The sequence below is a fragment of the Anabas testudineus genome, chromosome 12, assembly GCF_900324465.2.
Source record: "Anabas testudineus chromosome 12, fAnaTes1.2, whole genome shotgun sequence".
Classification (NCBI taxonomy): domain Eukaryota; kingdom Metazoa; phylum Chordata; class Actinopteri; order Anabantiformes; family Anabantidae; genus Anabas; species Anabas testudineus.
The window spans coordinates 18,854,853-18,867,959 of NC_046621.1; the positions used below are offsets into that span (position 1 = coordinate 18,854,853).

At 40.0% G+C, this 13,107-nt stretch overlaps 1 protein-coding gene across 1 annotated transcript in view; it reads right to left on the reverse strand.

The window, feature by feature from the left end:
* Positions 1 to 13,107, reverse strand: part of rragd (ras-related GTP binding D) — a 56,116-nt gene that overhangs the window by 22,648 nt on the left and 20,361 nt on the right. Inside the window, exon 6 of the mRNA XM_026356097.1 lies at positions 5,462 to 5,610. Coding sequence (XP_026211882.1) covers positions 5,462 to 5,610 — 149 coding nt within the window. The remainder of the gene's footprint in view (positions 1 to 5,461; positions 5,611 to 13,107) is intronic.

Sequence of the window (13,107 nt, forward strand, 5' to 3'; positions counted from 1 at the left end):
TAAACAAGCAAAGATAATCAGCACAGAGTAAACAGCAGACATGTTGAAGTAACTAAGTCTTTCAAGACATCAAACACATGTGGCTTCACACCTGCTGAGCAGCTCCGATTCATCTGACAGATGACACAGACGTTTATAGGCTTTATAGGTGTGCAACTTTGAAGAGTGCAACTTTCAAACCTTTTGTGGTTCAAAAGGTTTTGAATCAAGTTTATCAGCCACAAACCAAAAACTCTGATTTTCTGTTTTAACAGAAAGGTCAATGCAGATAATTGCAGTAACTGGATGTGAACTACTAGTGTAGAGGTTAAACAAGTCAACCGTAAACCAAAAGAACTGCACATACAAATACTCAAAGGCTGTGTAAAAATGAGGAAACATGACCACGCAATCTATCCGCCACTCTATCACTCTAGTGGATAAGTACCCTGGAGTGAGGCAACAGTGAACGTCCTGCTGCTTCAGGGCAGCTCCCAGCAACTGGCCTGCCTACTCAGTCATTATAAAACACTCACACAGCAGAAAATAAAACACAGTGCTTTCTGTTATCTCATAGGAACAAAAATAATCTATAGCAATGTTAATCAGTTATCATTTTACTTCGGCAATGCAAGACATGCTGACCAATTTATCAAACAAGAAGCCAAATTAAAGTCCAAAATGACAGCAGTTAAAGTAAATAAATAGAAAAAATACAAAAATGAATGTGTGCATTCCATGTTTAAATTTATTTACTTTATCTGCTGTCATTTTGGATGTCTCAACAGTTCAGAGTTTACATAGTGGTGTCTTTTGCTTTATTATGCACCAAATGTTTTCAGTAGGGTGTTATATCACATATTAGAAGCCTTAAGGCATATTGTAGTTGTGTTCAGACAGGAAAATGCTGTTACCAAAATGAATCTTAAATAATAATAGAACAATTCAATTCAATTTTATTTGTACAGTTCCAAATCACAACCGAGGTCATCTGAAGACACTTTACAGTGTAACATTTAAGACCTTACAAAATATTACTTGATACAGAATTATATAGAAAATCCAACAACCCCACTTGAGCAAGCCCTAGTAGTTTACTGTAGATTACTTTTGTTGTAATTTGGTGTACAAATAAAACAAATGTGAATTAAATTAGTCTGCTTTGGGACCTCCTTTAAAACTCTGAGCTCCTCTCCTCTCTCCACTTATATGCCTTTATTGAATGTCATTAACTTTGTATCTTCACTCTCCTTTAGTTTAGCTTCCTCCTCTATGTCTCCCTCCCTCAGTACTTTCCTGCAGGTACCAGAGCTGTATATTTTCAAAGTGCAATTACTGGCCCTACCGACCTGCCCAGTGTTTTTGCTGCTTGTTGTTGTTTTTAGTTGTCTTCTGTTTTTTTCCTCATTCCTCTTTCCACCCCAACTAGTCGAGGAAGCAAACCTGAGCCTGGTTCTGCTCAAGGTTTCTTCACCTAAAGGGTGTTTCCTCGCCACTGTCGCCTAGTGCTTGTTTAAGTGGGATTGTTATGTTTTCTACATAAATCTGCATGTACATAACTGTACAATGCATGTGTACAGTTATATTAATTAAGGTCTTAAACCTTACACTGTAAAGTGCCTTGAGATGACTTCTGTTGCAATTTGGCACTACACAAATAAAACTGAATTGAATTCAATGTGGTAACTGCTGCAAAACTATTATTCAGCTTTAATTCTCTCTGCCCCATTCTTGCTTGTTAATTGGCTAATTCCAAGACTTGGATGCTGCATATAGTACAGTTTTTCCTCATAGAGTATCCCCATTTCAATTTTTCTTTAAACATAATGGCCAACACTTTCAATTATCCTTTTCCAATTATCCAAGATCCTAAAAAAAAACTTCTCTGAATTTTTTTCTCAAATGTTAGTAGGGCAGACGTGAAGATACTACAATACCCAGTACATTTTTACATTGTTAAATCAGCCAGTTTGCACTGTAAATAGGATGATTTTGTCTGTAAGTCTCTCACAGCGATGTCAGTCACCTGTGATCGGGAAGCATCTTTTCTGTCTCCATATAGCTAAAATCTGTGAACCAGGCTTCCAACATCAGCCCAGGGCAGAGGAGAACTCAGATTACTTTTTTATTACATGTATACTCAAACTTTCAGTAACCAGGCTATTTGAGTGCATGTAAAAGCACTGATTGTTAAAAGCCAGGTGTGATTTACAACAGCAGCAAAATTCTCTCTTAACAGTTGAGAACAAAACATAACACTACTTCTTCTTCTCTTTCGGCTTTTCCCATCAGGGGTCGCCACAGCGAATCATCCTTTTCCACCTCACTCTATCATGAACATCTTCTACCCTAACACTAGCCAACCTCATGTCCTCTGTTATAACATCCATATATCTCCTCTTTGGTCGTCCTCTTGTCCTCCTGCCTGGCAGCTCCATCTCCAACATCCTTCTACCAATATATTCACTATCCCTCCTCTGAACATGACCGAACCATCTCAGTCTGGCCTCTCTGACTTTGTTGCTAACACATGCAACGTGAGCCGTCCCTCTGATGTACTCGTTCCTTATTCTGTCTAACCTGGTCACTCCTAAGGAGAACCTCAACATGTTCATCTCTGTTACCTCCATCTCAGCCTCTTGTCTCTTTCTCACTGCTATTGTCTCTAACCAATAGAGCAGAGCTGGTCTCACCACTGTCTTGTAGACCTTTCCTTTGAGTCTTGCTGACACTCTGTCACACAACACTCCTGACACTTTCCTCCACCCGCTCCAACCTGCCTGCACTCTCCTCTTCACCTCTTTTCCACACTCCCCATCACACTGAACTGTTGAACCCAAGTACTTAAACTCCTGCACCTTCTTCACCTCAGCCCCCTGTAACCTAACGTTTCTACCTTGATCCCTCTCGTTCAGACACATGTATTCTGTCTTACTACGACTGACCTTCATGCCTCTTGTTTCCAGAGCAAACCTCCACCTTTCCAGCTGTTCCTCCACCTGCTCTCTACTCTCACTGCAAATCACAATGTCATCCGCAAACATCATTGTCCAGGGAGATTCCTGTCTGACCTCATCTGTCAGCCTGTCCATCAACATAGCAAACAAGAAGGGACTCAAAGCTGAGGTGTAGTCCCACCTCCACCTTGAACTCCTCTGTCTGACCTACAGCACATCTCACCACCGTCATACTTCTCTCATACATGTCCTGAACTACTCTGACGTACTTCTCTGCCACTCCCGACGACCTCATACAGCACCACAGCTCCTCCCTCGGCACCCTGTCATACGCCTTCTCTAAATCTACAAAGACACAATGCAGCTCCTTCTGACCATCTCTGTACTTTTCCATCAACATTCTCAAAGCAAAAATGGCATCAGTGGTGCTCTTACGGGGCATGAAACCATACTGCTGCTCACAAATCTCCACCTTCTTCCTAAGCCTGGCTTCCACTACTCTTTCCCACAGCTTCATTGTGTGGCTCATCAACTTTATTCCTCTATAGTTGCTGCAGTTCTGCGTGTCACCCTTGTTCTTAAAGATCGGAACTAGAACACTTCTCCTCCATTCCTCAGGCATCTTCTCACTCTCTAGAATCCTATTGAACAAACTGGTTAGAAACTCCACTGCTGCCTCTCCTAAGCACTTCCACACCTCCACAGGTACGTCATCAGGACCAACAGCCTTTCCACTCTTCATCCTTTTCAGAGCCTTCCTAACCTCATCCTTTCCAATCTCTGCTATTTCCTGCTCCACAACATCAACATCTTCCTCTCTTCTTTCCCTGTCATTTTCCTCATTCATCAGCTCCTCAAAATACTCCTTCCATCTTTTCTGCACACTCTCCTGGGTTGTTAGCACCTTTCCATCTCTGTCCTTAATCACCCTTACCTGTTGCACATCCTTCCCATCTCTATCTCTCTGTCTGGCTAGCCTGTACAAGTCCTTCTCTCCTTCCTTTGTGTCTAACCTGTCATACAACTCATCGTAAGCTTTCTGTTTGGCCTTTGCCACCTCCCTCTTCACTCTACGCTGCGCTTCCTTGTACTCCTGTCTACTTTCCTCAGTCCTTTCTACATCCCACTTCCTTCTAGCTAACCTCTTCCTCTGGACACATTCCTGTACTTCCTCATTCCACCACCAAGTGTCTTTACCTTCTTTCCTCTTTCCAGATGACACACCTAGCACCTTCCTACCTGTTTCCCTGATAACCTCTGCTGTAGTTTCCCAGTCATCTGGAAGCTTATCCTGACCACCCAGAACCTGTCTCAACTTCTGTCTGAATTCCTCACAAGTTTCTTCATTCTTTAACTTCCACCACTTGGTCTTCTTTTCTGTCTTCCCTCTCTTCTTCTTCCTGACCTCCAGAGTCATCTTACACACCACCATGCGGTGCTGTCTGGCTACACTCTCTCCTACCACCACTTTGCAGTCACTAACCTCTCTCAAATGACCTCGTCTACATAGGATGTAGTCCACCTGCGTACTCCTACCTCCACTTCTGTATGTCACTCTATGTTCCTCTCGCTTCTGGAAGTAGGTGTTGACTACAGCCATTTCCATCCTCTTAGCAAAGTCCACCACCATCTGTCCTTCCAGATTCCTTTCCTTCACACCAAACCTGCCCATCACCTCCTCATCACCTCTGTTGCCCTTACCAACATGCCCATTGAAGTCTGCTCCAACAACAACTCTCTCTCCTCTGGGGATACTCTATATGACCTCATCAAACTCACTCCAGAATCTCTCCTTCTCTTCTAACTCACAGCCAACCTGTGGCACATACCCACTGACTACATTCATCATCACCCCTTCAATTTCTAGCTTTAGGCTCATCACCCTGTCTGAGACTCTTTTCACCTCTAGAACATTGTTCACAAACTCCGCCTTCAGGATCACTCCTACCCCGTTTCTCTTCCTATCCACACCATGGTAGAACAGTTTGTATCCTCCTCCAATACTACGTGCCTTGCTGCCCTTCCACCTCGTCTCCTGCACACACAGAACATCTACCTTCCTTTCTCTCCATCATGTCTGCCAGTTCTCTGCCTTTCCCTCTCATTGTGCCAACATTAAGAGTCCCTATTCTCAAACCTATGCTCCTGCCTTTTCACTTCTCTCTCTGTCCACGAACCCTTCTGCCTCCCCTCTTTCTTCGACCAACAGTAGTCAAATTTCCACCGGCACCCTGTAGGTTAACAGCACCGGTGGCGGTCGTTGTTAACCCGGGCCTCGACCGATCCGGTATGAAAGTGTTATTGATGATTCGCAACAAAACATAACACTACAACTGCTGAAAATAAGTATTAAGGTGAACCTGCCATTATTGGCACATGAAAATTGTGAGCTTGGTGTTGATGTTCCTTTCAAACATGCAGAACATATTTCTAACCCATCTTTTGTGTTGACAAAGCTGAGCTGAAGCAAAAGAAGAGCACTGGTAACTACTACTACTAGTACTTTCTGTGTCCAACTGACTGACCTTTCCTTTCAAAACTTTCGTTGCGGAGGAAGCAGACCATGGCGAGGAACTTGGTGACTTCCTTCAAGTACATGACTGTAGTGTTGTTCAGGTGGATGATGGCCATAGACTCTTTGTCATAGGGTAAGCCAGCTTCACTTTCTGCCAGGCTAAAGAAGATGAGACAGAAAAAACACACACTTCAGTGTGTGAAACATAACCCATCACCTGATACACAATTCTGGTCTTGTTTCAACACAGTGATAACTTTTATTGAGGCAGCATTTTCAGTTTCTGAAGGAAACACTCAGCATGCTATTGCAGCTTCTTGTTTTGGACAATTTCAAAGGAAGCACACAGCAGTTGGTATTAAAAAAAAACAACTGACCTCTGATTTTAGTATTCAACGGCAGAATTTCAGAAAGTAGAGAAAAAGGTTGAAGTGGAGGCAGAGAGAGGTGAAAACAGCGTTAGCAGTTTAAACTTTAAAGGCAAATAGGAGTCAAGCAGAGCAGGAAGACACAGAGTGAAACTGAAGAGTGGACAAAGAGGACATGCTGTTCTTTCTTGATTTTCACTTGTAATTTATTTTGTTTCACAAAAAAAAGCTTACCAAAAACAGTAAACATTGTTTACTTCATACCATATGATGAATAGTAAATTTGTCTCATTTCAGCTTCTTTTCCTTTTGAATACCTACAGAGGCCCACCTCTGCACCAATGCTTGTCACCAAAAGCTAAATAAACAGTCAAGTCATTTTTATCACAGGGCTTAGCAACTGCCAAAATGACTAAATAACCTAATAACTAAATATCTGTGAAAACCTAATATCAGACCCTCAGTTCAGGATGCAGAAAACTCCTACAGAACAGATTAACAGAACTTGGAAGCTCTGTTTTATGCTGTAGAGAAAGTGAAGCAAACAGGAAATGATACAATGTGCACTAGTTTTTCTCTTCACAACAATTCCAGTTCCATCAGCAAATTAAATTTCCTTTGAATGTGACGGAATTGCGTTGTAGTCATTTGTTGTTTGTCATAAGGCATCTGACATTTTCATTTCTCAAATGCAAGTTACAATAACTATAATATGACCAAGAGATACTGTAGATGTACCAAAAATTAAGCTGAGGTGAGTGGAAAGTAATTGGGTTGGGGGTAAATTGTCCAAAGGCAGACGAGTGCAAAGGTCATGTCAATGTAGGACTGTACCTGAATCAGAATGTCCTATTTTTTTATGTATTCCATCCTGCGTTTCCTTATCTATAGCCTTTTTTCATTTTTAAAAATCATCACAAGTTATTTAGTTCTCAATATTGTCCAGCTTTTCTTTACCACATTTTACAGACTCATATTTAATACTGTTTATCATAAGTGATAAAAAAATGAAAAAAAAAAAGTCTGTGCTGTGGTCATAGTTCAAATATAAAATCCTGAGAGTGCACCAGAGAGTGAGAGAGTGTCCCCTGACTGGCTGGAGGCCAAATCAGCCAAATGTTGAGCACACTGGACAGCAAAGGAGGAGGTACTGTATCTGGTTCAAAGTATAGTTCAGCAACTTTGATGCTTACAGCTGAAGAGCTGAGAAGCTTAAAAGCATCAGAGCGGTCAAGAGACACAAAGCTATGTTGGTCCTTGTTGTGTTAGCCCCAATTTCTATCACCTTTCCTAGTTTTGTAGTTTGGTGAGTTTTAGATATGGCTTTAGCTTGCATGTAAGAAAGAGCAGTTCCTTTCACTACAATGTAGACAAGCACCACTGTCTTGACCTGGATGTGAGGCAGCAGCCAGTGTAGCGAACAGAAAACAGGAGTGATGTGGGAGAACCTTGCAGAGGACTACTGAATAATGCATGGTCTCTGGTGAAGATGGAGTTGCAGTAGACCGAAAAACACAAGTGCCTGAATGAGCATCTGGTGAGGAAGGGGCAAAGTCTCCCAATGTTGTTCAGAAGGAATCTCTAGGATTTGATTTTAACTACTGTGCAAACATTGATAAAAGCATTACACAGAGCAACACAGTTTCAACAAGTGGACACCATGGCTAAGTTAGAAAAGATATGGAGTGTAAAAATAAATTTCTGCTTGCAGTTGTATTTGCATGAGTGAAACTTGAACTGTTACACGCAACAGTTAAGGTAGATATTTGGGACAAGTAACTTAAAATGTAGCTGAAACAGATAAATGCTTCCTAAATGCTTTCATTGGTTTTTAATGTTGTATATAGCCATTAGGTGTATTTGAGTTTTTGAGTAAAGGACCAACACAGCTTTAAGTCTGTCAACTGCTCTGATGCTTTTCAGCTTCTCGGCTGTAAGCATCAAAGTTGCTGAAATATACTTTGAAGCAGATACCTTCTCCAGTAATACATTTTTCCCACCACAACATTAAAACTACTTGGTGGTTTTAATGTTGCTGGAAAACTGGAAAAGTGGTTTCATTTCAGAACACACAGTGTACCACGGTTTGCTGTGCCTGGGGGCTATGTATGCCGAGCCCTGTCCACCACAACATTAAAACAACCTGGTGGTTTTATTATTGTGGCTGATTGGTTTATAAGTCTAAGTGTAAGGCACTAGACAGAAGTGAAGATAGGAGGGTACATTGATGCAACTGAACACTGTATCACTGTAGCTGGACAGGTTCATCCATCCAGATGATGTGTACTATGAACAAAGTAATTCTCCCCTTCGCATTCAAGGAACATCGTGTAAATAGGCATCAATGTTCTCATCATCACTACAGCCCCTTCACATCAGTCCCATCAAAAAACTAAAGCATCAAAACAAAAATGATCATCAGTGCAGCAAAGGTCAAGCACAAACAATGCATTCAAATATAAATACCAAGAGGGAGGCTCTCTATTGTCTCTCATAATTTTTTCTCCCACTGATATTATACTTGACTTTACATTGAGTTATGTGTTTCTACATTACAAGTATTTTCAACCAATTTATCAAGTCATTAATTCCAAGTGTTGGAAGAGGACATCTGCATAAAGTTAATCCTTTTTAACTTTCCTGCTATTAGGTGTATTTGAGTTTTTGAGTCAAACAGTAGGTCGTGGGTTTTTGGGATTCCTTTCACAATTACTGGCACTATGCTCATTGTTAATAATCATTACTAGTTCTATAACATAAAAATCTACAGCAGCTGCTCTGCTATAAAACAGATGTGGACAAATTTGTTGGTACCTTTTCACTAAAAAAGATGAGACCACAATTTTATTAGAAATAACTTGAAAATAAGACGAAAAACATAAAAATAAATGGTCTTTCAGCAAAATATTTTAAAAACAACTCAGAAAAGGCAATGGTACTTACATCTACATCACATTTTTTTCTTCTTTTAAATTCTTACCTGATTTTAAAATTAGTCCCTACAGCCAACATGATAGACTGGTTTCACCTTCGCCTGTCAGTCATATTTTAGCTACTGTTCATGTTACATATGTGGCTCATCTCTCTTTACAACAATTTTGCTCAGGTGTTAAGCAGTTATATGGTGTATCAGATTAGATTACACATGCCTTTCCCTTACAATATTCAATCCACAGATTTTGTAGCAAATATCAAACTAATACCAACACTGACTCAAATCGGTCAGAAGGTCTTCACCTTTAAAATGCTTGTGCATAACTTTCTTTCTGATCTACTCAGACAACTCTCTGGTTTGCTTGTTCAGTGTAAAACAGCCAAATGACTACTGTATTTTCTCAATTTAAAGAGGAGCGCTGATGTTAATTACAAGACACACTGATTTCTATCCACACCATTTTTATTAGATTTCTTAAAAATATTCTGTCGTGACACAAGGTAACTGTAGTCTCTCCTATGTGATAGGTATTTAGTACCTGTCATTCTATGATGATGCTTTGTCTTATTTTAACAGTCTAACATTTTTAAAAACTTATGTTAACTGAGAAAATTCAATAACTAAGTAGCTATGAAGAACAATAATTCATATCATAATAATATTTTTACACAGCAGGCATCTATCAAGACTTCATAAGGCAAACAGACAGCACCAATCTGAGTTTCTATTAATTATGAATTACTCATATCTCTACCAGAGGCACTGCTGGCAACAGATACATCATACAGTTGACATGTGATCAAATGTATTTTTATGTAATACAACAGTTTTCATGTAAATATCAAAACCAAAAATGTGGTCTCTCACTTATTCCTATGTTCTGATGGCGGTGCGGTGACATGTGAGCTAAAAATAGTCACAGTGCTCCACAGATTGGAGTCAGCCAAGGAACAGAAACATGCATAGTTAATGTGACTTTTGTTAACTCTAAATTTGTAATTGTTGTCAAAGAGAAAAATAAATGAATACATATCACTAACAAGCACTGGCTCTATTTTAGATGCATTTGAGCCTTCCATGTGTAAAGCATGCCAGGTTTCTTACACCAAAGAGCTCATTAATTAAATGAGGTGAAAAAAAGACTCAATTTACTAAAGCCTATAATTAAGGGCGATATCTCAGGTGTTTTGTCATGATAATGGCTGCTGTACAACAAGCTGTAAGCAGATCCAACCGGCGCTGATAATGCTTTCTGATTAAAGCTGAACATGCCCTGGACTCAGGTGAGTGTTCACATTAGTAGGAGTTACTAAAGTGGAGTTACACTTGACTGAGCAGTGTATGTTTACAAAGAGAACATAATACAGACATCAGGCATCCACCTCTATCCAGAGCCAACATGTGAAATTAGCAAGAGTCCTGTTTGTGCCCACAGCCATACATTTCTAGCACAGCTGCGATGAGTTACATATTTACTCACTTCAGGCCAAGTGTGGCCCAGTTCAGTTAAAACCCCCAGCTGTGATGCCTGGGGTAAATCACACAAACACAGACACAAACACACATATGCACTCCCCTCTATTCTCTCCGCAACAAACAAAGGTCAAACCAGCTTCACCTGGCCCAAGGGAGGCGTCATGACAAAATATCATTTCAGAATTCAGTTTAGGTGCTTCTATTACACGAGACTGTATAGGGCTTACCAAAGGGGTGTTGATTTCAAACCTTTTCCACTCTATGCTTCTTTATTCAATTTTGTCTATGTGTGTCTGCCTTAGACACCTCTTTCTGCTGTGGCTGAGAAACTCTAAGCTGTGATACTGAATTTAATTTCTGATTAATATGATTCTCCAAATACATAAGACACAAACAAGAATTCTGACATAGGCCTACTGTATTGGAGTTACCATAACTCTACTTCCCTCTCTACTTAAATATTCACTTGTTATTTCACAATATTTTTAACTCTTACCCTACACCTACCTACACAACAACTTTGGCACCAATGCAAGCATCCCCAGTGATGCTGTCATTAGAGCAATGACCATAACTGGATTAATTGCTGCTCTCTGACTGTCCTCTCCCTCTTGGCTGTGCACTGATTACCTCAACTGATTCACCTGCGCTCACCTCTTCCCTAAGTCACTCTCTAGCCTTGATCTGTTCATGCTGCTCTCCCTTTTACTGGACCTGATCTGATTCTCCTGACAACTGAGCTCTGTCATCCCCTCTTTGAATTTTTAAGTCACTCACTTAAACCATGATCTGACCCTGCTGTCTGTTTTTGGACTTTTTTTGGATTGTGAATATTGGACTGTGTTGCTTTTTCTTTGAGTGTTGCTAATGACCTGTCCACAAACTCACTTTTAAGTTTTTGGGTTAACCCCTTTTGTTACCTGTCTTGGCTGGCTTTCTTCCACCTACTGAGTCCTCTCTCTACAGTCACTCATCTACTCCTGTTCACTACCACCATCATGCCATACTCTCATTACTCCTCTGGCTTTGGACTTAACCACCTGGAACACCTTTGTCGTTCCCCTGAGGTAGGACTACATTACGAGGCATACCCTCACTGCTCTCATTATCGTCTTCCCTCTCCGCTTCACTGGCTCAAGACTTCATCTTGCAGCATACCTTGGCTGAAGTCACTAGCCTACTTCCAGTTTACTTCCTGGTTGCAGACCAGGAAGTAAAGACTTAGGGACAGTGAGTTTAGGTCTGACCACATTCCTGGTTTCTGCCACTAACTCCCTGTCTTTTTGGACCTAGAAAAATCTGCCCAGATCCATCCCCGTAGCTCCAGTTTTCTTAACTTGATTATGCGCTATACTATTATAATAATAGAACAAAAGCAAACACACTTATGCGTTAACTGTGTTATCAAATGTTTATGTTAATACCTAAAAGAAGACATGAAGAAACTTTTGCTTCATAAACTCAAAGACTGATGGTCTTTTTCTTTAGGGTTAAAAATGTTTAAAAATTCAGATGAGCCTTTATTGTGAAGAGAGACAGTTTTGCTTGAATCTATTGTGACTTCCTTAATGAATCATCACTGTGCTTTTATTTATTTATTTCTTTATTTATTTTTGATGTAGCACCTAGGAGATGGGCTTTTTTCCCAAAGGTCTATTTGATATAACATCACCTTTTTGCTTCAAAAAATGCAATACAATGCAATTCAATTATAATTTAAAGCTTGCATTCTGTGTTTGCCCAGGCAAACACAGAATGCTTGGCTATGGTTTATGTTATGAAACAGGAGAATGAGACAGAAACAAGTACAAAGGAGTGAGTCTAATGTTTTGCCACTGTACTGTATTTTCTTGTCCTGGAGTTAGGAAATTAAAATTGCATTTTTTCCCAATCTGATCAATCTGGAGATTGATACCTCTCTGACATGATGTAATTAATGTCATTCAATAGGAAAAGTGCTCTTAACATTGCTCTCTTACTACTGCCTTTTAACAAGTGAGGTAATGACATGTGGCTTGATCAAGGATAATCATCCACTGCTGCTTTCAGCTGCAGACAAAACTATTACTCTCTATTCAGAAAGATAACATTACTAATCCAGTGAGTGCCAGTGGAAGGTGGCCAGGCTGAAGCTAGGGATGGAGTTATAAAGCGAGGCAAAACCATTTTCTGAAGTTCTACTGTCACAAGAGTTTGAGTTAGAATTATGACTCTAAACGCAGAGTTACTCAACAAAGTTAAGTAAATGACATATTGAACTGATAGCACAAATTAACATATTTTGCAGACATGAAATTATGAAATATTTAGATTTTTTTTACTTGAGTGAATGAGTCAGCCAAAAAGAAATGTGGCAATTAGGCTATACGGGAAAGGACATTGTAAAGACAGAGATCCTTAAAAGTAATTAAATGAAATTAGAATTTTTTTCCTTCATTTTTAAAACTGGATTAAAGGGGTACAATGACATCTGTAGAAACAACATGTAAGTCTCAAGCCTCTGAGTGGGTGTTTCCCCCAGTACTGGCTGACTGACAACTGAGAGCTGCTGTTGCTAGGAAACACACTGTCAACTTTTGCAGTGCACTGACCGAAGAACATCATATTGCATGACTGACTTTAAGTGTTAATGCAAGAGGCAATTCCCTTTTTTCATCACTGTCATACAGTTGATTGCCAACAACTGTCTATGTAGGATGTCCCTTTTTAACACATTTTAGATTCCCCACAACCCTGGTAAATTAGAATTTTACCCAGAAAGTAGCTAGCTACAGTAGAACATTAAGGTTTTATTTGTCTAGATTATCTTGTTAATTTTTTTTAAGTTTGACCAGGAGACAGCCATGAGGATTTGCTGCCTTTCTTTGTTTCATGTAA